Here is a 27,613-nt window from a genome sequence, read left to right on the forward strand (position 1 = left end):
AACTATACTGGTGGTGTGGCAGTGGTTGTTGACTGAAATAAATGCACAGCTATGAGAGTTATGTTTTGTTCAGTGGACAATCCTGAGGACTCGAGCCTAGGATAACAGCCTCTCATATCGCTCTGAGGGACTGCTCCGAAGAGGTAGGGGAGGAGATAAGATATTTAGGAATTTTACAACAAAGACCAGGTAGTTGGAACGTTAAAAGATTACTTGTTAACTAAAGAAAACTAGACAGGTCAAGTTAAAGAATTTAGTGCTTTTCTGTGTTAGCTATCTAGGCCGGTATCCTCTCCTTTCTTATTCTGAGTCCCCTCAGGGTGCACCTTTGTGAGTGGCTACCAGGCCAGGCTGCAGGCTTGTCTTCACTGAGGGGTGGTGGCAGTGGCTGATGACTTGACAGCTTCAGCATTCTTTGTTTACTGATATGGTTTGCAGTATTTTTCGTTCACATGGTACATGTGTTCATGTGTATGTGCATGTATGTCTGTATGATGTCTGTGCATGTGTGTTTGTGTTTTAGAAAGAGATAAATTACTTGAGAAAGAGTAGTCAGGAAGGGTCTCTTTGAGTTGATATTTAAACAGAGATCTGAGAAATGAAATGAGAAAGCTATGCAAAGAGCTGGGGGAAGATTCTAGGCAGTGGCAAGTGCATGTGCAAAGCCTTTCCAGTCTCTCTCCTGGCCTGCCCCAGAGTGAGAATGGGTTTGGTTTATTTGCAGAACCAAGAGGTGAACATGGATGAAGCACAGTGCAGACAGGAGAGAGTAAAGGGAGACCGGAGCAGAAATGCAGGGAGGCACCTAGTTCCAGAGACCTTCATGGTCAAGAGTTTGGATTTTATTTTGAGAGTAGTGCAATAATCATGAAACATTTAGTCAAGGAGGTTTAGGATTTGTTTTATAATTGAAGTAGTTGAATATGACTGCTCTGAAAAAAGATGGATTAAAGGGTAGGAGTGGTTATTCACATACTATGCCTGAAACAGCATGTAGATGGCAAGGCACATTCATTCACCTACTTGGCAGTAGACGGAGGCAAAATATCCAAAAGGAATAACCAGCTACATCAATGGTATATACAAAATTTTTTCTCTGTGAATTAATATAGCATATCACAAAATATTATCCAGTATCAGTGGAAAAATGGAGATAGGAGTGAAAGAGTACAGGAAAGGAGAGGCATTAAGATGCAAAAAGCAAAAAGTACAGGAGAGGAGCAAGTGAGCAGAAAGAAAATGTAATATGATGACTGGTGTACAAGAAGATGCTTATTTTTCTGCCAAATCATTAATAGGCAATCATATAGGAATAAAAATGCTTAAAATTGTTTAGAGTGTCTACTAGTCCCTTTTACCTTTCCTCTTGCTCTCCTCTCCAGCCCTCAGCTCCCCCTGTATAAGCCCACAACAAGGTCTAGAACCTAGCTGGAGAGCTGGGGCAAAGGAAAACATCCTCATGTTCATCTCACCTGCCCTCCCCACCAGTGTCACCATCTCCCAAGTCAAAAGATGTGGTCAAATTTATTTTAGTACAATCACTGTGAAATGAACAAAGAACAAAATGAAATCTAGTGAGGGTTGAAAATAGAATAAATACACAATTGGAGAAAGACTCAGAATTCAGTTTTCAGTCAACAGTTGTCCTTATTAATACCATATGACTTAGTTACAATCCAGCATATCATTACCTAATAAGTGCTAGATGGGCTGGCATCCTGGCATTGATTCATTGTCAAGTGAAGATTCTGACAATGATTATCGGTATATTCTCTTTGACCTAGAAGGCATCTGGAGTAAGATTCCAGCCTCTTGCCAAGCAAGTATATATATTCCTTGGAAAAAATGGAAATACCTGTATTTGGTTTGTGAAAAAGTGATTTATGTTAAGGCTCATTTTAAAATCAGAAATGTGAAGTAAGAAATTAGTTTTTACATTATTTGGATCAGTTCATGGCACTTCCTCTCAAAAATACCAAATGATTGTGCAACATTAAAATAAGATAAATCTTGGATTGCTCTCTCTGTTCAGTTCCAAGTGAACCATCTTATATATGAAACACATGGCATTTCAATCAACAAAAATTAAAACCACATTTTCCTCTTCAGTTAGCCTATTTCCTATGTCAAATACCACGTCAACTAGAATTTGATTATTTTAATTATTGGGATATTTACAGGTGACAAGAAGTTTCCAAATAAACTTTTCAACAGAGACTCCCAGAAAAAGCTTATTGATAAGTAACCCAAGAATACTGTTCTTGCTGTAATTACTGAAATAGACACTATTCATTGCTTCACTAAATAAAATAGGTTCTGTCGTAATTCACCAACAATTTAGTAATCTTTAGCATGACTGAATTTATTTCAATGTTAATTTTGTAACTGGAATTTTACAATTAACCAAAAAGGATCAAGATTTGTAGCCTGAAATTGTGTCATTCTTCCACATAATATCTATAAGACAGATTTAAAATCTATGCATTTTGAGATACTTCAGCCTAATGTATTTTTGACATATAATTGTGGTATTAGAAGATCCTGGTATTTGAAAAATTAGAAAACTAGAAAAACTATAACAAAAAAGTGAAAACTAGTTTACGGCACTAAAATGGAAGCTTAAGAACACAACTGTAAGAAAAGAACACTGAACAGATAAAGTAAAACCTTGAGAAATTTTTAAAGCCCATGGAAAGTTAATGGGGACTTACTAAGTGCATTCATCTGCACCTTCCTACTCTGAAATCCAGGAAAATTAAATAATTCTCAAGATAGAGATGAAGGAAAAGCCTTTTTAGTCACCTTAGGAGTTATGTGCCATTTATATCTTTTAGTGGAATAGCCTTGTAGATGGGACTTGTGGGCCTGAAAGGACAGGAAAGTTGAAGGAGGAGAAGGAAAGGAAGAGGATGCTCATGGTGAGTATTGTTGGTGTCCTTAGGCTGGCAGAATTGTTTGAAAAGTTCACCTGAGGATTGGGCTAACGACAGACCTTCACAGAAAACCCACAGGGAAAACAGTTCTACTAGACCCTAGGACTGGGGACCCTAGGATTGGTCCATCTGTTCTGTATGCAACAGTAGAAGCACATAATTCAAATAATGCCATAGTAATAATAAGTAATAATACAGTAGTTGCATCCTTGGGAAAGGCCAAGACCATCACTGAAACATTGATATTATTGAGAATCTGTTTGCTTTTTTCAAAAAAGACTCCATACTTTGATAAAAATATATGCTCTTGTTTCTTTAAGTGACTGGATTAGGATTCTTTTTATTTGCAGTGACACACAATCCTAACAGTTACACATGTGAAGTAAACATATTGTAATAATTAATTAGCCTGTTAACTCATAGATGGAAGGGTTGGGTTATTTGGAAATATCTCTAATGAAAAAGGTGGTCGTTGTATTGGGAACTCAAAAATTATGTCACAAAGTATCTGTTCTGGACTCCACTGCCAGAGGCAGCATTCTGGGCTGAATGAATTATTACATAAATCCAGTTCCAGACAGGCCTTCTTAGTGGCCTCAGGTGTCCAGAGACAATGGAGCATTTATTGTGAGGATACATGTGTGGAAATAGGGGAATCTAACAACCGGGCCTCAGGAAGCACAAGAACTACCTGTTCCAGGGGAATCCCTAGCCAAAGAGTTGAGTGGACTCTGTTCTCCAGGCCAACATAACTAGTAGGTTGTTTTTCATAAAAGCTTCAGAATTCTAGGGGAAGTCAAAGGAGCTCCTTAACCAAGTTCTTTTCATATCTTCTGAGTAGAGTGTTAATAATCAGGTATTATCCCCATTGGCTTTTCAGCCCTATACGCATCAGGTCTCTTTCTTGAATTTTTTTCCAAAAGTCTGAGCAGAACTAGAGACCCCACCCTGCTTTCCTTCTTAAGTGAGATGAAGAAAGAGGCCCATCTGCAGTCAAGCTCTGCAAGACTGGGCTGGTCACTGCCTGTGAGGTGACCTGCTACCTCTTTTGTACTTGCCATCACTGACAGCAGTAACATATGATTTCTCATTTCTTATTTGGAGCATTGTGACAAAGGCTTCTTCTGTTCTCTAGTAGGATTATCACAAAGTTCCAGGATCACAGTTATTCTCTAGACGTAGTGCGAGATAGAAAGACTAAAGAACATCATTTGTCTTCTGCACAGGCAGCAGTGGCAACCCCTTAGGGACTCTCACCTGAGTCTCCCAACATCAGCCTGTTTCCCTGCTCTCCCCTGTTTCACCCACTGTCACTTCATCTCCTCTTCTGTCTTCTTCTCATGCATAATTTATGGGCCATGGTGTTTCATGCCGCTGCTCAACTTCACAGCTCTTTCCCAGTGTCTTCTCTGCTTTAGCAACCATTACTCTTATCCTTCCCAAGAAAGGAATTGTGATTCAACCAGTTCATCTGTTCATGTCAGGCCATGTCCTAGACCACCGGTGAGCCTATGATGGGCAGCCTTTGTCGAGTGCCCAGCTCCGATCCAATCAGCTTAGATTGGGGATTGGGAGTTGAGTACTATGCTAGAGAACTTGACCACCTAGCACCACCTCTCCAGAGGGTGGGGCAAGTTTCCTTAACAGAGAATAGCAGTATGACAAGAAGCATGATTAAAATATTTCATACTGGTTTGATTTGATAATTTTAGAAAATGTACTTATATTTCTTATAGCTTTTCAGTATTTTCTTCCTTTTCAGGACTGCAGATTGGAATTGTTTTTAATAAACTGTGACTAAAATGTGGTGTGAATTAGTCGCAGAATGAAAATTTTGGAATTCCTCAGAATATTTTAGAAAAACGAAGAATAATTTTAGAAATCTATAGTTAGTCTTCTAATTATATTTTTCAGCCTGCTGGATTATGTATACAAATATGGGGAGGAAGACATACTAAAATCATATAATAACAATTATGATATCATACCACCTACCAGAAAGTATACTAAACATTTCAACCTTCACGATAGCCTGCAAGGTATTATCATCCTACCAAACGTAAGTTGAAACTGAGGCACACAGAGGTTATATATCCCAAGATTCCATAGCTGATAGGCATTTTGAAGCTAGTGTTTGAACTAGACCTGAGTTTATAGGAGGGACATGCAAAAATACTTTAAAGTGGGGACTAACAAAGTGTTGCTGGATTCTTGGCTATAAGCCACTTTTTCTTCTTTTACTTAGCAAATTAAGCTGTACCAATGTATTTCAGAGCTTGCTTGAATTTGGGCTTTATTTCCCAGTTGTGATAATGTAATCTTGATTAAGATCTGAATGAACTGAGCCCATGACACACAGAAAGGGGAATGGAGATTGGTTTAGCATCCAAAGGGAGGACGCTGCTGGAAATAAATTCTTTCATTCCTTAAGCTCTTGTCTAAATGCAGCAAAATTCTACAGCAGAAGTTCACTGTCTTGTCCAGAAGTATTTGTCAAGATTTTTAGCAAAAATGTTTAGACGTATGTCAGCTACTAGTAACATAAGATGGGACATGGAGGCAACTGTCTGAACCAACATTAAACATAATTTCAGAACTGGAACGCACATGCAAGTCTGGCTTTGTGTAGTACACATAGTCTCAAGAAGTTAGGTGTTAATTATATTTTGTAAATCAGAGGGATCTCTTTTCCTACTAAATGTTTGCTTTTGGAGTAAACTCTGCAGTGGATCCTTTTAGGAAACCGAAGAACTTACTTTGCTTAGTCTTTAAATGTTAAATTTAGATGTTCTCCAGATTTCCTCACTCAATCTTTTTTTCAATTGTGTATTATTAATGTCATAAGAAAATCTGTAGAAGTTCCCCATTTCCTATAGTGAAATTAAAATTCTTGAGATTAGTAATAAGGCTTTTCAGCAAGGAATGTCCCATTTTGGGGGGATTACATTGTATTAATGCAATAATCTTCCCTGTGTGACCTTCTTCTGCCTTTGGAGAAGTTTCATATATGCCTTAATTATGGACAAAATACTCAGTCTCACCCGTGTATTTAAATGAAATCTACCTCTCCTTTCTGGGCACTGCAGGCAGCATCTCCAACGTTCTCATGGTATTTGTACCATGTATTCCAAATTTCATTTTTGTTTTGCTCATGCTTATGTAGTGCACACTTACTGGGTATGAGACGGCTAAATAGTATGACCATGGGCTATTTGTTGATGCCATTTAATGGAGTTAAGCAGAAAGTGTCGTGTTGCAGTATGTTACTTTTTATGGTGGGGCTCTGGAGGAGAAGAAACATTTCTCTACTCTATTTGGTTCAGTGGCTGGGCTTACAAAATAAACTGACAAAAAACTGATGGACAAGAGAAAAGTTGAGTTTATTAACAAGTGCATTGTGCATACACGTGGAAGCACTCAATGATGCGTAACTCAAAGGGTGGACATAACTAGAGGTTTATATAGCATCTTAACAAAGAACAATAAATTTGTGGAGATATGACAAGACAAAGAGAAAGGAATTTAGGCTGTTAGAGGCAGCAATCTGTGGGAAGGTAAATATATGGAGGAAACTAGTAGAAGAGAAATGCTATTTAGTAATGTTGTTATGGTTCCTCTTGGTACCCATCTCTGGGCTGATTAGAGTCTAGAGTTGTCGCCTGGTGTGAAGAGTTCTGCCCTTCCTGGTACAGGAAAAGGTGACACCTTTACAAATTTATGTCCTGCTTTTAGGCAAAGGGGCAGGGGGCAAAGAGCTGTTCTTGTATCTGCTTCTCATTTGCTCAAAGTAAACCTTAGGGCAAAGTAGCGTATTCCGATTCCCTACAATTCTAAATAGGAAATGACTCCACAAAAGGAAATGTATTTTCAGCTCAGACTCTACATTGAAAGTGACCCTTTCCACCCAGGAAGGGTTTAAACATCCACCTTAAGTTGTTAGAGAAGGCTGACTGTGGTCCTGAGAACAGAGTTGAAGGAGAGAAGGAAAAAGTTATACATGTGGCACTTTGACAAGAAATGTAGTCAGTAGCCAGGAGCAGAGTGTATTAAAGTCAAATTTCTGAGGAAAATAGTAAGGATTCTACCAGTTGTAAATATGTAGATGCCATAACAAAGAATAGAATCACACAGGACAGGAGACAGCAAGCTTGATGTGTGGACAGGAAAGGCATGTAGACCACACTGAAGAGAATGCAAAATCTGAAGGATTATTTCTTCATTCACACTGGGTGAGGGTTCTCACAAGAGCTAGAGAGAGATTCTGGAACCCACTCTGTAATGTTATGTGAATATTTATGTTTTTGTTACTATAGGGTGAATTGTATTACAATTCTCAGTGTAGACGGCTGACTGGGGCGTCTCAGCAAGGCCCCTGGGATAGGGTCCCCCTGGTGGTGTTTCCAGTGCACACTAGAGCTGGGTGACCATGAGCTGACTATTAAGATTCTAGGGCACAGTGGGGTCAAAACTAGCTGAGGAACATTTTTGCAGAAGGCTGCATTCATAACACTGATCTCTTTCTTTGGGGATGTTTTAGTCTTTTATTACCACTGTAGTAAAATACCATAAAATTAGCAGCTTACCAGAACCCAAATTCATTATCTTACTGTTCTGTGAGTCAGAAGCCCAACATGGGTATCTTGGGGTAAAATCAAGGTAGTAACTGACTGTGTTCCTTTCTGGAGACCCTGTGCTTGTTTTCTTGCCCTTCCCAGCTTCTGGAGACCACCCACAATCCTTGCACACAGCACCCTTCCTCCACCTTTAAAGTCAGCAATGGCTACTTGAGTCCCTTTTTTCTTCCATTGTCCCATATCTTTCACAAGATTGGGGAAAGGGTCTCCATTTTTGAGACCTTGTGTAATTAGACTGGGCCCATGACTTCTCACCCTGGTTTCTCCAGAATATAATGGAGTTAAAATATAAGCCACGTTTTTCTAATAGTGAGCTGATTGGCATTGTCTTTATCCCTCCTGAGGAAATTAGCTGAGGAGTGAACCACAGGATGCCACATTCTCCACTCACTTGCAGATGGCACCTTGTCCTTGATGTGTTTGGCTTGTCCTTTTAGACTTAAAGTGGAGACAGATCATGGAAACAATGAAACAAAGAGAAAGAGAGCACAGGTGATGGGAAAAGAGCCTGTGGAAAATACAAGAAAGAGGAAAAAACAGCATTCACAGAGTTGATTTTAAATTGAATTCTTCAAATCAAATATTCCAATCTTTCCGATCCTAGGTATGACTTAGGATGATCATCGGTAAAATACACACAGATCTTTTTGTTTTCTAAAGGGAACGAGAACAAAGCAGTTAATACTCACTGACTTCCTTGCTATTTGATACATATTGGACATGAGGTGGAAGGAGGCTTTCAGTAAACTTTAAGCCACAAAAAATTTAAACTACAAGCTAAGAACGTTAGCAAGTAAAGAGCTGTCACCACATTTCATGTTTGACCTGTGCTGTGGAGACTTGAGAACAAGTTTCTCCTAGACACTGGGAGACTCCTTTTAGTGGTTTTCTCCAGCGGGAGATGATAACCTATGTAAGATTTCCTGAGCAATGAGAGGTTGTAGTGGAGGATTCTGAACCATCAACATCTGGCCTGTGAAAGAGTTCCTTGTTCACAAAATTCAGAGCTGTTGAATGAATGACAATAGCTTTCTAATGACTTACTTATGTAGGAGGATGAGAGATGTGGGGAGAAGAACAACAAAAAGCTGATGCTCAGAAACAGCCTTCACCTGGTGGGCGTACATAAACTACTGAATCTCCAGGGTCTAACACCAGAGAAGATGTGCTAAATGTATCAGAAAATAGAGGCGTATTCATTCACACATCCAACAGAAAACCAGCCTGCCTTATGGGCTCGGTCCTGTTTTTGACTTTCTTCCCAGGGACTTCCTTCAGAAACAGCTTTGGATTGAGAAAGCATTATTAACAAAGGGTGTTGATGTTTGTAATGAATGGTAATGATGATCAATTTCAGTGTTAGCCAGGCTTTGGGAGGCACTGACCTCCTGGAAGTGGGTAGAGCTCAGGCACAACTTTGAGGTTTTTGTAGGGTAAGTGGATGATGTGGTTTAAAAGGTTCCTCCAGGATACAGTGAGGCCCATCTGTCCTATGCCAATCTATGTTGGCCAGCAAGCTCCCTTCAAGGGCAGCTGTATTCTTTATTGTGTTTGTTTCCACCTGGAGGCACTAGTCAAGTGACTACACTTCTGACACTAATATTCTGTGGCTTGAAAGTCTGTGCCAAAGATATTGCACTGTTAGCCCTCCAAGACAGTAAATCAAGAGTGTGAAGACAGTGGGAACTCTGTGCAAGCATATCACATGATGGGAACTGATAAACAATGAATCTATTTGTAATTCTTTTTAAAATTTAACACCAAAACAAGGGTATCTGTAGTTTTTCCCCACTTTTTTTTTTTATCATAATACATCAAATGTAGACACTTATGGGTATTGGATATCTCATTCTTTGTTGAGAAGGAATTACTGTGCTATTCTTACACATTTTCAGTTCAAACTAACTTACATATGGTACTTGACAAAATGGTCAGCTTGGCAGAAAGAAAAAGTCCACCAAATTCTGTAATCCCTCCAAGGAGACATAATTCTCTTAGGTAGTACTTCCAGGCCAAATCTTGGAAATGCAACAATAGTCTATATTATTAATAGCTTATTTATGGTCCTTTTTATTGACTGCTTCTTTCTTTAGGCTAATAACTTAAGACATTCAACATTCTTCATCTGGGGAGTCAATTAATGGTAAATCAAGGGCTGCTGACTAAAGCAGAAGAGTAGTTCTTATTATATCAAAGGATAACTAAGTAATTATGGGAATCCTTCCAAAAAGTGCAGATGGTCTCCAAAACACATTTCTTGCCTGTTTATGTTTTTCTTTTTCCTTCCTTCCTTCCTTCCTTCCTTCCTTCCTTCCTTCCTTCCTTCCTTTCTTTCTTTCTTTCTTTCTTTCTTTCTTTCTTTCTTTCTTTCTTTCTTTCTTTCTTTCTTTCTTTCTTTCTTTCTTTCTTCCCCTTCTACCATCTCTCCTGTGACTGATCTAAACACTGATTGCTTGTTTTTCTTTCTTTTCTGAAATTATTTGCATCATTTCCTAGTTGCATCATTTCCTGTGACCCTTTAATAATGTATGAAAATTCCTTCTCAGGCTACCGATTCTTTCTTTTGCCTTGGCTTTTTCCCTCCCTCCTAGAACCAAGTATTTCATCCTCACTCAACTGTTTTTAGGATGTTTCCCTTCTGAATTTTTACTGATAAATATGCCATGTTTTTAGTAATTATCTGCTATAGAAAAGCAGATAATTGAACTGGATCCGCAGTTTTTTGAGGGCCAGTGCTCCTTAGAGTGATTTTCAAATATTTAACTGAGGAGAAAAATGGAGGAAAGGGACATTTTAAAGCAAGAATCACAAAAGGTCACAAACTCAGTGCTGTTGAAAATCAAGCATGAACTGTGATTTAATGAAACAAGGGGCTGATGAGAAACTTTGCAAGAGTGAAGATTGGCTACCCGAGCTATAGGCTCAGCCCTTACTCAGAACCCCAGCTTATGTTCGATGTTGCCACATTGGAATGTGAGCTCTGTGGTCTGATCTTACACCTTTTCAAAAGAAACCAAAAATCCCAATTTTTTAACAACATTTTTTATTGATTTATACTCATTTTACAATGTTGTATCAAATTTCAGTGTAGAGCACAATTTTTCAGTCATACATGAACATATACATATTCATTGTCACCTTTTTTTCTCCGTGAGCTACCATAAGATCTTGTATATATTTCCCTGTGCTATACAGTATAATCTTGTTTATCTATTCTACAATTTTGAAATCCCAGTCTATCCCTTCCCACCTTCCGCCCCCTTGGCAACCACAAGTTTGTATTCTATGTCTATGAGTCTATTTCTGTTTTGTACAAAAATCCCAATTTTGTGTGACATCTCCCAATTTTAAAATAAGGCCAACTACTTCAAACATTTTTAACTCTATGCAGCCAAAAAGAATATATCTATGGGCCAGATCTAGCTTATGAACCGCTCCTTTAAATTCTTGAGAAAGAGCTATAGGAATAGAATTATCTTACTGAAATAGAACTGTCCCAAATGTCAGATAATATGGTATGTAGATTTGTTTGTTATTCAGTGGCCTGACACCCCCGCCTTTTTTGTCTATCTTTTGAATTTCTATACACTATAGTCCTCTAATGTGGATATACTGATGGTTTCCATAACCAGTTCTCCAACACTCCAGATGTCAATATTACAATTACATGGTCATACCTGTGTGGCATTTATGACTCTTGAGTACTCTGTGATTTGGATACTCAATATAGAGTGAAAATTACAGGCTCAATCTAACAATAGCTTTCATAGGGTGATATTATGAGCCTTAACAACATAAAATGACCTTGCAGAAGGTTCTACTTAGAGGTAAAAAGAGTGCATTTCTCCCATTTTTTGTTTTCATAGCTTTCCTAACACCATAGACTGTTATGTCTACACCTGACATTTAGATGGAATAAAAGTAAAAGAACTTATATCTTAGTTTAAAATTCTTCACAGTGAAGAAAAGATAAGGAAAGGAAAATTTTTTATTAGCTATTCAAAATCATCCTTGGAATACCAACATGGACAGCCATAGTCCCTCAAAGCCACGCCTCAGCCTAAATGGCTTTTCTGAATGTGTTTGCATTTTTTTTAACTTTCAGATACTGCTCTTGTCTTTCCCAAACCATACCACCTCCAGTTCCCAGTTGCTCTTTTGCCCACCTACATCAGAATTCCTGAAGACTGCAAATGCCACTGGCCCAGGTGCTACCCAGAGGGAGTGCAGAGAACTGGGCAGGGTGATCTAGACCAGCTTCCCTCAACACTTCCTAGTCATCTTTGATCTAAGAATGGGCTCACTTTACTCTGACTCCTTCTGTGACAGTGGTGACCTTATGGCTGCATTGTCAGTAGTGGAAGAGTGTCATATAAAATTAAGGAAAATATGAATATGCTTAAAATAACAGATTTCTGCTTATGACTTGATTCAGTTAAGTCACAGTTGGAAGAGCAACATTTTCTAGCTCTTGAAGGCTAGTGATGGTGTAAACATTATAAAAATATAATTTTAGTGGTCTGAATGATTTGAGGGTTGCCATCAAATAATTTTCCAAGATGCTATGAAATAATTCATTTGAGCTTATGTTTATTCCAATAATAAGGTAACATGCAATTTGAATAGAACAGATTTTTATTACTTATTCTGATAGTGGTGATACAAGTCAGGAGACAGAAACCATGCTGGTTATTTAAACAGAGAGAATTTAATATAAAGATTGTTAACCAGAAATGAAGTTTTTACCTAGGTAATTAGAGTAAAAAGGGAATGCTACTGTATAAGAGAGGTGGCATCTACCATCCCTTGGGGTGAGGGATCAAAGGGAAAAGATCTGAACTATTAAAACTGGGACACTTAGAAGGAGCACCCTATAGAGCTAAAAATTTAATTTCCAAATAGGAGGCACAGAGTGGCTGATGGTGCTGTCTGGTGGAGAAGGGGAAGTGAGTCTGATTTGCAAATTTTGGAAAAATTGTAAACTGGTTTTAGTTGCTGCTACAGGAAAAAACTGCTTCTGCCAGGATGAAGAAGTATTTCTGGGGTAATACAGGATCCAAAAGCAGACAGGAAACCCTACAAAAAGAAGCAAATCTTCTTTCTCCTCTAACCTCACATTCTTCCCCCAGTCCCAGTATTGATAGATCATAATGCAGAGCAGGCAGGCAAAGTGGAAGTGTGGTGTGCAGAGTCCCAGTGCCAGCATCACAAAGTTGGAAATAGAGAAGAGAGTATGGAATACAGAGACAATATGTTAATAACTGGCATGACAATGATGCCTCCTAGCTCTTTGAAAAGCTCATGGAGAAAGTAGGTTTCTATTCTCCAGAAGTCAAATGTCATTACATTTTTTTTTAAAGATTCTGGAAAAATAAGTGTTGTGAATCAGTTTTTTAAGAGCCATTAGTTGAGTATTTACAGTTTCAAGTTTTTTTTCCTGATTTTTAAGGAAAAGTATATATTTAATAAGTCAATTTTGCCCCCATATACCCTCTCAAAATTTTTTCCTTTTCAAAAAATTATTCTGAAACTTGAAATGTCACAATTAGAATTCATTTTGTTCCAAGCCAATGACAACTATTAAAATGCAATTGTAACTCAATTAGTATTAGGTTTTCATGTGAGTAGAAAACTCTTAAAAAGTGGCTAAAATACAAATAGACATTTATTTATCTTATGTAAATAAGGCCCAAGGAAGGCACTCCAGAGTTTCTATGATGACTCTAACATTATCAGGGACCTAGGTACATCCACATTTCTACTCTGTCATGTCAAGGTTTACATGAATGTAATCTGGCCCAAGATGGGTGCTAGAGCTCCAGCCATCAGGCACTGGTATGAAGGAAGGAAAGAGGAGCAGGCTGTGTCCCTTACTTTTCAAGAAGAGTTTTTACAAGTCCCACACAATACTTCCACTAGCTATGAAGAGCCAGTAGACTTTTGGCTGGGAAATCATGTTGCCAGCTAGAAAGTGGGGCTCTGTTAACTTGAGGGAGTTGAGCAGAATAACTGTTGGTAGGGAACTAGCTGTCTCTGCCAGACTCTGGGAGGGATATTACCTCATCATTCATAAGCCTTGGTAGAAAAGAGACTATCAGCTTCTTTTTGAAAGCAAGATTTCATTGGTGTATATGTGGGTACTAGGCAGGGGAGGCTGCTGAATGGGATAGATAGAGGATATTGAAGACAAACCTCTTCTATTTTATAATTTTACTCAGAACCAGCATAAGCCTCAACTCCATCCTTCTTGTTTATTCATTTGTCCACTTTAAAGAATTTGCATTCTGTACTAACAGAGAAGGGATCGTGGATCACTTATATTTATTTTATTTCAAAGCACTAATTTACTTTTTAATAGATTTAATCACACTTTTTGTTGTGCTCTTTCCCCTGTCTTTTAGAGAAACACCTCTTAATGCTAAGGTGGATTTTGGATTTCCATGGTTATTATATTCATCTTTGTGTTTGTCTCTCACTTCCCATGAACCCCAAAGGGCATGGGAAAATGGCATCATATTGATAAAACGTGTTGCCTTCCAAGATATTCTTTAAATGGCCTATGTGCAAATATGGTCAAAATGAAAAATTCAAGTCAACTGGAGTGAGCATTTCTCCACGGATGGATGGGGTAAAACTGGTTGGCTTTGCAAAGTGGTTCTCTTTACAAACTAGTAACATTGCTTTATGGCGTGTCTGGGTGACAGGCCAAATTCTTAAGTGATTTAAGTGTATGTATTTAGTATTTTCCAGCACTCTCACCTTTAGAACTAACTTATAGGACAGAGCAGCTGACCATGTGCCTTGTCACATTGCCATAGCCGAATCACTGGCAGAAACATCACAAATTTCTCCAGTAGACACCTCAGTTCCCCCAAATTTCGCTGGCTTCTGGCTCCCTCATCTTCCATACATTGATACCTTTAATCACAAAGACAAAAATTTAAGACAATTTTCAGGAGGACATTGGAGGAAAGAGGATGGTGGGGGAAAAAAGGATGAAGATTCAATGGGAATTTTATGATGCTTTGTCATGTTTGCTTCAGGGGAAATATTTGCAGTGCACAAGCACCTGTGTGCATAAAAATCCACCCCTAATCAAAGTGGTGAAGGGGCTGCAAACTGAACACCATCTGACTTCTTTGGGCAGCCTTCACTTTCACCCTGCACCTCCTGGAGCACCCCAGTTCCACTCCCCCGTCCCCATCCCTGGCTAGTCGTGTAGATTTTTCTTAAGGATGTTGGTGAGATCAGGAAAAGGATATATGCTGCACATCATAACAGAGAAAAACTTCATCTAGTAAACCACTCAGAACAAAATAAAATGATCCCTGTCGCTTAAGAGAAAACGCTGTCTTCAGCAGCCCCAATTTCTTACCTGCTTTTTCCATCTCAGCGGTTTCTCCTGTTCTGTGCCCTATTCCCCTCCTCCCTCTCAACCTCTTCCTTCTTCTAAAGGGGGAGCATAAAAGCTGGCAAGAGCTTAGTTCTCTTCCCATGGGGCATATGAATTGTACATTAAAACAGGGATAAAAACTTCAGAGAAGAAGCTCTGCCGGTGGAATTTTAGGCAGAATGAATAATGGAAAGAGTATTGGTGCCAAAGAGAACTGGAATTGATTCCCAGTTCTGTAATTTAGAAACTGTCTTGGGCAAGTTGCTTGTCTTTTCTGAGTCACAGTTTCTTCATTTATAAAATTGAAATAATAATGCCTGCCTCATAATCATTTGAGAATTAACTAAAATTATGTATATAAAAATTAGTACAATATCCAATGCACAGTTGGCATTCAATAAATATTAATTCTCTTACCTTATCATAAGGGAGATGGAGGAGTTGTTGGGGGCAAGTCGTGGGTATTCTAATCTGCTGGGAGCAGTGTGTGTGGAGGGGGACAGATTTCAATCAAGTTTAGGGGAAGTAAGTTTATCTGATTGCATTGATTTTTTTCCATTTTGTCTTAAATAATTTGCTGTCTACAACTTCCTGGTATCAAGGAAAATGGGAAATGAAAACAGGAGGTCCTTGGTGAGCAAGAAATCCAGAACCAACAAAGCAGAGTGGTTGGGGGATTATTTTAGCCATGTGCTGATTAAAATCTAATGAAATAATTTTACTGGATTCCTTGTGTCCTCTAGAACCGCTTTCTCTTTTGGATGGTGCTGCTGAAGTGAAAATTTTGTTTCTTCAAGCTTCATTTTCTGTGTTGGTCATTCTGTTTGTGGCCAACACATTCTTTTGTCACATGTGTTAATATCACTGTCTTAGGATCTGTCAAAATGAAGAATAACTTCCTTTTCTGTGCCAGACCTGATTTGATAGTCTTAATTGCAAAGATGCAGACCTTTCTTGGCACCAAAATACAGGAACTAGGCACAGATCTCACAGCTCTTTTTGTCCCTTATAAACACGATGCCCAGTGTTTTGATATTACCAGCATGGCTGTCCTGGCTCTGCCTGAACTCAAGTGCCTGCTGTGGTCTGCGGGGTCCAGCCTCAGATCAGGTACTGCTCCCTCTGTGACTGGGAGCCAATGCTAAAGAGCCTCTAATCCAGAGTGAGGTCATCCTTCAGGAAATGAAGAAGGTTCTAAGACTTTTGAAAATAATCTTTCTTGTAGCTAGGTTGTAGACTCTGGATAAAACTGACTCATGCCTTTCCCCAAGGTAAAAACTCCTTTGGCTTCTGCCCATAGTAAGATCTTATCAGGTCCTTCTTCTGGTTTAGGAGAACTGTTAGTTAGCCATGTTTTTATAAAAGATATTTGGAAATTAAATAGCTAGGCAGGTAGATAGATAGATAATATCTATATAGAGATATATATCTATATAAAACAAGATCATGAACACAATAGCTATAAAAAGAGCATCAAGTGAAGTCTGAGCATCCTCATCCCAGGGAAGGTGTGAAGATACACCACCAGGAAGAGTACAGCCCTGGGTTGCATTCTCGGCTTGACAGTTACAGCCATAATTAGTCAATATTCCAGTCCCATAATGAAGAGTGGATTATGTTATAAGAAGTTTATGTTATAAGAAGTTTGCCTCCCTCTGAGGGTTTCCCTGATAATCCTCATATTCACTGTTGCATTACTTCTTCTGCAGGGTTCTTAGCCTTAGGCCCATGGACACAAGAAGTCTGGCATAGTCCTATAGCTCAAGCAAAATATAAATCACAACCAAAAATATTTGATAAATTATTTCAAAAAAATGAGTTTCACTTGTAATAGTAAGTACTTTATTTTTTGCTTTTAAAATTATTATTCTGGGACAATGTCCATAGGCTTCAAAGAACCAATAAAGGGATCCATGGCACTAAAAAGAATCCCTAAGGTAGTGGAAGAAGGTCTTTTTACATGATCTGCACTTTCATTAATCTCATTTTCACAGGCCTTGGTTCTTTGTTCCATGATCTCACCACCATGCCTCTTGGTTTGTGCCACATGTGTCTACGATGTGCTGTAACTCTCTGTCTTCCTCTGGGAAGAACACTGCTTTCAATACGGTAACAGTGCCATTCATAATGGAAATTTTCTTCATACTTATTTCAACATTTACTGAACAAATCCTATGTGCCAGTTACTATGCTAGCCAAAGGGGATACTAGGTCAAAAAAAAAAAATTTTCTGCTTTTTATCAACTTAAAATCTAAGATTTGTGTGTGTGTGTGTGTGTGTGTGTGTGTGTGTGTAAAGTAATAACTTCTTGATTTATGTTGCCCCTGCAGATCTTGGAGGCATCTGAGGTTTCATGGGGACTTTCCAGCATTCCAGACTGCTGCCCTGCAATGAAGCTCTGAGTCATAGTCTTTGGGCCTAAGGTACTGGCTACGATGTGGAACCCCAGGACAGCCAACCTGACTAACCTTCACTCTAAGCAGAAGCCCAGAATGAGCCTGGCCTAAAATCACAGTAAGCACTGAAGACTTCTTTGTTAATGGAAAGAGGAAAGGAGAAAAGGGTTTCCAACACACTGCAACAGTCTTTCCACCATTCCAAAGAGCCTACCTTTCTTATAAACGAAGCCATTCTATCTAGTGACTCTCATTCTAGCCTTTTGCCAGAAACAGAGCATGTCAATCCTGGTGCAAAAATAAAGACAAACCCTCAGAAAAATAGACCTGGAACTGTGATACTCTCAAAACGGTCCAGTAGGAGGATTATGTCGGAAAGCCAGCCCAGCCCCCCTGTGATCCCATCCCGCAGGCCTGGGTTCCGGGTGTGCTATGTCTGTGGCCGGGAATTTGGGTCCCAGTCACTTGGCATTCATGAGCCCCAGTGCTTGGAGAAGTGGCGTATTGAAAACAGCAAGTTGCCCAAGCACCTGAGGAGGCCAGAACCTTCCAAACCTCCGCCTCTCAGCAGCAGCGGGTCCTACAATCTTCAGGCAGCGAATGAGGCAGCGTTCCAGAGTTCTCAGGCTCAGCTGTTGCCCTGTGAATCCTGTGGCCGCACATTCTTGCCAGGTCGTCTTCTTGTTCATCAGAGAATCTGCAAGCTGAAGGGGGAGATGCCCAGAGCACCAAATCCCAACTGTTCTGATGACCTTGCTGGTCTCAAGAAAGCTTCTGGTGGTGTCCCAACCCAACCAAGAACTCTCATCTGCTACATTTGTGGTAGGGAATTTGGCACCCTGTCCCTTCCTATCCATGAGCCCAAATGCCTGGAAAAGTGGAAAACAGAAAATGACCGGCTTCCCAGGGAGCTCCGCCAGTCACTCCCACAGAAGCCTCAGCCCCTTCCAACTGGACAGTCCAACCAAGAGGGGCCAAGTCAAGCTCAGCTCATGCCCTGCCCAAACTGTAGCCGGACCTTTGCCCCTGACCGCCTTCTGGTACACCAGAGAAGGTGTAAAGCTCAACCTAGTGGGCCAAAAGTTCAGGATTTGACCTTAGGGAGTAAAGGTGGCCTGAAAGAGTCCAATAGCTCCAAGCAGCAAAGGAACATGGCGGCACCTACTATGACTGATAAGGTAATTTCATGCCACATGAGATGCACTGGGTGGACCTGGGGGTACATTCTCCCTCCAGGGGAATGAGAGAAAACTGTCCCCAGAATCAGCTGCCTCAATCCCTAGGATAGTTTCTTTTAATATCTTATTTCTGCCTCAGTGCAGCCTGTCCAAGTTGACCCCCTGTCGGACTCTGGGGGCTGCACTGGCAAAGCAGATATAAAAACATCCTTGCCTGGTGGGTTCTTAGTCTTCTTCCATTCTGCTGCCTAAAAGAGAGATGGATTTCTTTCTTCCCTGATCTCTCAGACCAGTAATCCTTGGGAGAGACTGTTATTTGAAAATGAGTCAGTAATGCTGTGTCTACATTACAGAGATATAATTCCCATTCCAACAGCCAATATTTATTACTGGTTTATTTTAGTCATCTACCTTAGGAATTCATTTCTGGCAATGCTGGGTTATGCAGAGTTTATCTTACTAAAATAGAATCTGTGTCAAAAACCCCAAATGACTTTAGCAGTAATTAAACACTGGAGCACTTGCAGAAATAAACCCACTCTAAAATGCAGCATGTTTTCTTTCAACACTTACGTGATTGTAACGTGGGGAATTAACCCCAGCACAGACCCAAAGCCAACTAATTATGTTCAGGGATCTGGGAAGTACTCACTTCCCTCTGCTGCTCTGTACCCCAGTTCTGAGTCTTACACCAGGCCCTGACCCCTGACTTTGGCAATTATAAATAAGCATGACCCCAGGGGTCCCCGGCCTGAATGGTGAAGTGGTGTTGGGCCTTTATCTGAAGTTTCATCATTAACCAGGATTGGGAAAGGATACTTATGACAGTAGTTACCTGCAAAACAGGGTGTGATCCATGTGCTTTGTCCTGCCATGAAGCCAGGGGAGTGATTGTGCTGTCCTGTGTCACACCTTACAGAATGTCAAATCATGAGAAATAGGAGGTGGCCAAAGTCTTTTTTTGTTTTACTCTATGGCCTGCTACTTGAAATGCCTCAACTTGCAGGGATTCTTTAAAAGAACTGTTTTCAGGAAACTAAGGTTACCCAAGCTACTGTAAAAAAATTAAACCAGAGGGATTGGGGGATTGGGAGGCATCCTTTATTTTTAATCTAATTTTTCTTCCTTACTTTTTTATTGCATTACTTTAGCAAATGTCGGGTACTTTTTCCTAACTTCCATGTTTAAAATGAAATGATCTTTCTCTTACTGGTTTGGAAGATTCCAAGACAATAACCCTAAAGCCAAAGAGTCAGACTAATGGGCATATTTTCCGATGAACTTGAAGAAAGAACAGCTAGTTTCTTTGCCGAGTGAAAACCCAAACTCGTAAGTGTGTCATGGGCTTCAGGCTGGTCTCATAAACATGACCTGTTTTTCTCATCTTCTGGCTGTTGCTTTACTTCCAAAATGTGTGGGGTCTGGATTCAGAGAGCAAAAGAATCCATGTCTCAGAGCCACAAATCTGAAACTCTGTTAGCAATCTGACTTACAGCCCTGTTTCCTGATGGTGTGCATTTACTTCAAATGTTCTCATTACAGATCTTGAGATAGGGAAGAGTGTGGTCAGGATTCTCGTGCTTGTTGTTGTAACACATACTTTACGCTCCCAAGAGTGGAGCCAGCAGGCTGAGCATAGCATGTTCTCAGTCACGACTGCTGAAAGAGGCTGGCCTGGGCCTCCAGCGTCACAAGGGGACACCTCCTGACTCACCCAGGCGTCTGGAGGGGAGAATGTCAGGAGGAGAAGCCAGTGATGGCTGTTGGTGGCTTGTGCATTTGGATCAGAGTAGAGGGAGTCTGTCAGAACAGGGGCATCTAAAGGACAGGGCTATGTCACAGCACAGCCAACCCCGCTCCTGACCTGAAAGGCGCGTGTCAGTGAGAAACTGGCACCCACTGCCGTCAGATGTGTGCTGGCCCGTTTGGGGAACACACAGGCTTCAGTAGAGGGCATAGAAAGGTTATCCAACATAGGGTCCCTTCAGCTGCCAGACTGAGAGCAAGCTTGGGTTCATTAAAATGGAGAAAACTCCTAGGCTTCCAAGAGGCATAAGATCTCTTGAAGCAATGGACGTTATTCCTTCCTTAGAAAAGACATTTGCCACTGCGTTGTGCTTTTGGCAGAAAGCCTCTCCTGGGTGGTGTAGTTTTCTCTTTTGCTTACAATTCGATCCTGTCTATTGCTGTTTTTCTTTCTCTGTGTCATTTAAAGATTTAGATAGTGCACTGAATCATTCATTTCCATAAAGATTACTGCCCTGTGCATTATTAGGTTTCAGAATTTCATCTGCCTGTGTCAGCTGGCTTTTTGGCTGACGATGACACACATGCATTCTTTTTTTTTAATTCAGACATTTGCTTCCTTTCTTCTCATATCAGTTAGAACAATTTCCCTCTAGAATCCTTGATCTGACTTCAGATTAGAATCAGTGATTCTGCCCAGTGTTCTCAGGGAGCTCAAGCTTGTAGTGATTCAGGTGAGAAAAATAACTTCAGAACCATGATCACAGAGCTTGGAAGCAATTCACTGCAGTCGGGCAACAATGACTGTTTCACTGGCAGAGTGAAATACCCTCTGCTCGGAATGTTCCTCCTGCATAGACTGGCTCAGCTCTCTGATGACACAAATGCTCCTCTTACCCTTCAATCAAATCTAAACAAACAAACGCCGCTGAGAGGATCCTTCTCTAAGACGTTGGCGGGCATTCTGTGCAAGCTCTGCTTTGCCGTCTGACAGCTGAATGGGCTTAAATTGTCCCGTTGCTGCCCATCCAAAATGTAGGGCTGAATTCACTCTCTCTGATCCCACAGTGAAGTTGTGAAGGATACCAAGCAGGACGTGAGGGGAATAAAACCCTCAATGTGGACTTTGATCTAAAAGATGTAACTACCTGGGCTGTTGCTCTCCCATCATACGGTGTCAAAGCAGCATCGCATGCCCCTTTTTCCTCTAAAAGAGGGAAAGCCTGAGTAAGCAATATGCATTTTAGCAAGATTTTAGAAGTGGTGTTAATTCCAGGTGAAATTTTGATGTATAATACACAAAAACACAGATTATCATTTTGAATGTTTAAATTGTATTTATTTAATGAGACCCTCTCATGTCTATTTTAGTAAGTAGTGTCCTAAATGATGCTGAGGAGTAGAACAGAGGTCATTATTACCTCTTTATTTCAATATGAGTGAATATATTTTAATATTTGCATTTAATATTTGGAGAAAATTGCTCTTTTCTAGAAGCTGATGGTATTTCATTTTTTTCATTTTTCATTTTTATTAGGTAGAACTGTTACAATTTGACTGCACATATACAATGTATTGCATGTAAGTACGTATATACAATATACTGCACATATCTTTTAAATTTACATATATGTACTATTCACTGTTTCTAAGGAGGTTTAGAGCTTTAGATTTTTAAACTTACATAGTTATCAAAGGAATAAAGCCAACCACAAGATAAGAATCAATTCAAAAAGATACATACACTCTGCTATTAACAGCAACATTATTTATAATTGCCAATATATGGAAGCATCCTAAGTGCACATCAATAGATGGATGGATAAAGAAGATACAGCATATATATGTAATGGAATACAACTCACCCATAAGAAAGAAGGGTATTTTGCCATTTGCGGCCCTTCATTCACTTTTTTTTTTTTTTCTCTTCAAAAACCAGAATTTTATAACTGACATAAACATTTCCATTGCAACAAAAACAACCAAATACCTAGAAATAAACTTAACCAAGGAGGTTACCTATACTCTGAAAACTGTAAAACATTGAGGAAGGAAATTGAAGATGATACAAAGAAATGGAAAGATATCTTGTGCTCTTGGATTGGCAGAATCAACATTATCAAAATGGCCATACTACCCAAAGCAATCTACAGATCCAGTGCAACCCCTGTTAAAATACTCACGACATTTTTCACAGAACTAGAACAGACAATTCCAAAATTTATATGGAACCATAAAAGACCCCAAACTGCCAAAGCAATCTTTTGTAGGTCTTTTTTTTTTTTTCCTCTTCTTTTTATTCTCTTTTCTTATGGTTTCATGGCTAAAGAAGTTCCTTTAACATTTGTTATAAAGCTGGTTTGGTGGTGCTGAATTCTTTTAGCTTCTGTTTATCTGTGAAGCTGTTGATTTCTCCATCAAATCTGAACGAGAGCCTTGCTGAATGCAGTATTCTTGGTTGTAAGTTTTCCCCTTTCATCACTTTAAATGTATCTTGCCACTCCCTTCTGGCCTGTAGAATTTCTGCTGAAAAATCAGCTGATAACTTTATGGGAGTTTCCTTGTATGTTATTTGTTGCTTTTCTATTGCCAATTTTAATATTTTCTCCTTATCCTTAATTTTTGTCAATTTGAAAACTACGTGCCTCGGTGTGTTCCTCTTTGGGTTGATCCTGTGTGGTACTCTCTGCACTTCCTGGACTTGAGTGACTGTTTCCTTTCCCAAGTTGGGGAGTTTTTCGGTTATTATCTCTTCAGAAATTTTAGTATTTCATTCTTTGACTTAAGACCTCTCTGCCTAATTGGAACACAGATTGACAGAGCTAATGAAATATAACTACAACCCAAAATGAAGCCTCTGTCTACTTATTTTATTAGATAACACTTGGGGTTATTTTCTTAGTATTTTGCTTGTAACATGAAACATTGTTTCTAAAAATCCTGTATTACAAAATAGGCTTTCTTTTCTTTAAGGAATCTATCATTTTTTTAAAAGGATTGTCTCTCTGAATGCAGTTTTAAGCTACCTTTGACATCCTAGATACTCAGGTTTGAGCTCAAATCCTATCAGGCACATCTCTAGCATCTGGTGCTGCCATCTGGTGTTTTATTTTAATGTAATGTCTCCTACACTAGCAAAAATATTATTGCCTTTCTCTTCGTGTTATGTCCAAATATATTTGAGAAGGTCCCTTTATAATACAAACTCCAGTTACTTAGGGCTACAGTTATCTATTTGATTTGTTACAAATGCCGTTTCATGGCTAAGTATCTCATTCTCTAAAGGCAAACCTCTCAGGGAAAGATCACAATCAGAGAGACTCAGAAGGGCAGGATGGATGTTCTCACATGGTCAAATGTTGTGTATGTATTGGATAAGAAGTATTTGGAGTTTATTAGGAGGCATGAAAGAAAGGGAACTAACTTGCATTGAGTACCATTATGATCAGTACTTTATATACACGATCTCATTATATTCTTTATAATATTACAATAAGACAGACATTTTCCCCTACTTTCCATATAGAGAAACTGAGGTTAAGCAACTTGCCCAAAGTCACGCAGGAGGTTTGACAGGGGCTGTCAGAGCCGCATCTGTTCAATTCAAAAGACCCATACCTTTTTATGTCGCTAAAGAGAGAGGCACGTGTGTGATACAGAAAGGGTGCGGCTCCCCTGCCAGAGTTATAAGTGTTAATTAAGCAGGACAAAGAGGACAGAAGTTTGTTCAGTCAACAAATATTTATTGTTGGGCATCAGACTGAGTACTAAATATAGAGTCATAATAAAGATAGACACAGTTCTTGATCTGGAGTTTTTAGTCTTACGGAGGAAGTGATATGAAATAAATAAATATAAAATTTCAAATTGTGATTCGATAGTGTCTAATGGTGGAAGGTGGACATTTAGATTCTTGGTAAGAGAAAACCTCTGGGAGGAGGCAACATTTCAGCTGAGACATGAAAAACATGAAAGCATTAGTCAAGAGTCAGGATGTGTAGGGATGGGAACAGCAGGAGGAGGAGACATTTTAGTCAAAGGTAGCATGTGGGAAGGCCTTGAGGCAAGAAAGATCTTAAAATGGAACTAAAAAGCCCACATGTAGCCAAAATCTAATGAAGGAGGGGACAGACATACAAGATGAAGCTGTAGAAACAGCACAGTTTCCTCCAGCTGCCTCGGTTATTTGGCTGTTGCAGGAATCCAGGTGAAAGTGGATGGAAGCCTGGCCCGCGGTGCTGGTTGCAGAGATGGAGATAAGGTATAATGGGCAGAACTTGGGGTCAGGAAAGGAAGGTCAAGGATGACCCCCAGATTTTTATCTTGAGCAACTGCACTGTTATGCCACTTTTTAAGATGGGAAAGACTTGAGAAAAGGGTAGACTTTTGGGGATTAAGACCAGTTGTTCTATGCTGGACTTACCAAATTCAAAATGCTTGTGAGATATCTAAGTAGATGAGTCAGGCTGAATATGTAAGTCTGGACCTCAAAAGAGGAACTGGGCTGGGATATACACTTGTGCATTATTAATATGTATTTAAAGTCATCAGAATACGTATAGGGCTCGAAAAATAGAGCCAGGTCTGATGTCCTAAGCCATTACAGTATTTGGGGTTAGAGGATTAGGAACTGGAGAACAAGTGACTGAAATCATTGGAGAAATGACTAGAGAGTATGGTGCCCTGGAAGCTGCCAGAGGAGGAAATGTGAAGAATAAGTGTGGAAAACAGGATGCAATGTCCAGAGGTTGAGTAGGAGAAAGGCCAAAAAATATCTATTTGATTCGGCAATGTGGATTTAGTTTGATAAACTTGGAGAAAACACATTCAGAGTCGTGGTGGGGTCTGCAGAGTGTATAAGTGATAAAGGCAGGATGTGTTTTGAGAAGTTTGGCTTTGGAGACTAGGGGAGAAATAATGGGTAGGCTAAAACTAGAGATTTTAGGTTAAGAGAGGTTCCCTTAAAAGATGGGAGCTTCCAGACTATGTTTGAATATTTCAGATAGTGATCCAGTTGAGAGGTGAAGGTTTAAAAAGCAGGAGAGGTGATAAGAGCATGTGGAAAACCTGGAGGAAAACCGGGCACCAGGGGTGGGATCCTGCCTGTGCAGAGGGAGGGGTTTGATAGGAGGGAGCCTGTCTCCATTTCAGGAGGAGGTTGAATGCAGATGAAGGCAAGTTTATAGGATGCTAGTGAGAAGATGAAGGAGCTACATCTGTTAGCTTATGTATTTTCTCAGGGAAATACCAGATGAGCTGATCAGACATATCAGATGAGAAAGAGAGTGGTATAAAGAGAGAGAGAAAAAGTAAATTTTAAGAGTCTACTTAGTCCTTTGTTTCTTCACGCCTTTAGTTAAACTGAGTTTCTGAAATCAAGACTAGGACTCCTAGAACCATTTGCCTCTATGATTCCCAAACACAAGAATGACTTGAGAAATCTTTGGAGGTGGTAGATGAAATGTTCAGTTCAATCCTTCTGGGGGTTCTTACCCTTATAGAGACCTTCAGTGGCCCTAGTTCACCTACTCAGCTGTGCTGATGTCACAAAAACCAGCCTCGACTTCACAAACCACCCACTGATGATGCTGCCAGCTGGGCCATTCATGTCCAACTCCAGGCGCCATTTCTTCATCTTTCCTTGGTGCCAACCATGCCTGCGTATCAGGGCAGCAATCTAGGATCCCACAGCTCTCAGGTGTAGAGAGCCCAACTGTAAGGTAACAGGACCTTTTTCTTCTGTACTGTTGGCCCTAAAACCCAAAGGAATCTGTGTGCATATGTGTAGTGTGTGTAATATGTGTGTGTTGGGGAGGGGGAGAGTTACACATTTTGGAGCAACAGCATCACCAATTAAATTGATATTTGGCTTCCTCATATAAACATTTGAAGAATAATACTCATCTGTACAAATTACAGTCTAACATTTTTTTTTAAAATCAGCCTCAAATTATGATTGTATATCACGTATCCATGGTGAGAGAGACCGTAATAGAGCTACCTCTCCCAGAGCCTAAAGACAAAAGCAAAAATAGGTTGTCCTCACATTGGTGCTCCAACATGTGGCTTCCTGTCTCTCTAAAAAGAAAAGTGCTGATTGTAACCTCTGTGAGAGGAGAGGATCACATGTTATAAGTTCAAGAATTATTCAAGCCTAAAATGAAGAGATCTACAAAGTGCTGTACTCTCAAATAATTTATCTAGCATAAATGATTTCATGCATCTTCTTAAGCCTGCTTCTCTGTGTCCCCCCATCTCCCTCCTTCCACATTTTCTAGTGATAGGTGCCTGGGAACTCTTTATGTAAAGACCAAATGGATATACATAGTTCTTAGAAATCCAAATTCCAAAGTCAACAACTAAAATCTCTCCCCAAATTCTTAGAACTCCACGGAAGGCAATGCAATACAACCTTGAAAGAGTTCCCACTGAAATGGAGGTGAATGTCTGGTGAACAGAATCTCACTGCTAGTTGTGAGGACAAGTCCAGCTTTATGGATAGGCGGAGCATTGAGAGAATTTGACTTAGGTCTCATCTCTTGCTTTCTCTTTATATTATGTAATTCATTCCCTTCTTACATCCATTGTCTCTATCAAATATTTACCTCTGTGAGACTGTCTTATAGGAAGAGAGCTGTCCTACAAATTGAAGGATCTAATAAATTCAGGAACTCAATAAACTTCCAGTAATCCTGCTCCAAGCCCCAGCTCTGTTGCCAGTGTCCTGTCATTTAAAGTCCCCAAGCAGCTCTCACATCCAGGCTAACTTTGTTTAAGCAGAGAAAGTAAAAACATAAAGATATCACTGGTCCCAGCCTAAAGTTTCAGGAAATCAGAGGCAAAGGGTAGTGAAGATCAGGAGAGACTGGGACCAAAAACTCTGATAAGAAAAGGAAAAGACAAGCCAAAAAAAAAAAAAAAAAAAATCAAAACAACTGTTTCTTAAGGTTAGAATCCTTTCTGTCCTATCCAAGATGGTATCTTTTTTCTTTTGATTGGAAAATGTCTTTCCTGGGCCTTCCCCCTGAGCTGGGGGCCCTTTGGCATATACAATGGAAATAACCCAGCTTCCAAGCTCCAGGCCAGATTGTGCCAATGCTTTCTAACTATAGAAGCTGGAAAAACTGAGTGCATGCCTCAATTTGTGGGTTTTTCCTGTCTTACTTCATTTTACCCTGTGACCCAGAAGCCATCTGACTATGAGGGTCAGGCCTGGTGCCAAACTGAGGAGCACAGGAACCAGACACCAGGGTCACCCTCCATCCATTCTCTTCGAAGGAAAGTCATTCTTACAAGAATTTGTCAAGAGATTGAATCAATACCTCACACACC

At 39.8% G+C, this 27,613-nt stretch overlaps 1 protein-coding gene across 3 annotated transcripts in view; it reads left to right on the top strand.

Annotated features, from left to right (window-relative positions):
* Nucleotides 1–27,613, top strand: part of ZNF475 (zinc finger protein 475) — an 83,126-nt gene that overhangs the window by 40,057 nt on the left and 15,456 nt on the right. For 2 of the 3 annotated variants that reach the window (XM_064483432.1, XM_010998811.3), the window contains one exon: nt 17,292–18,535. In XM_064483432.1, the coding sequence (XP_064339502.1) occupies nt 17,501–18,535 (1,035 nt within the window). In that variant the 5' untranslated portion in view covers nt 17,292–17,500. Of the gene's footprint in view, nt 1–17,259; nt 18,536–27,613 lie in introns of those variants that run through there. The other variant, XM_031448889.2, reaches the window with a different exon arrangement.

This window comes from Camelus dromedarius, chromosome 3 (assembly GCF_036321535.1).
Source record: "Camelus dromedarius isolate mCamDro1 chromosome 3, mCamDro1.pat, whole genome shotgun sequence".
NCBI lineage: Eukaryota > Metazoa > Chordata > Mammalia > Artiodactyla > Camelidae > Camelus > Camelus dromedarius.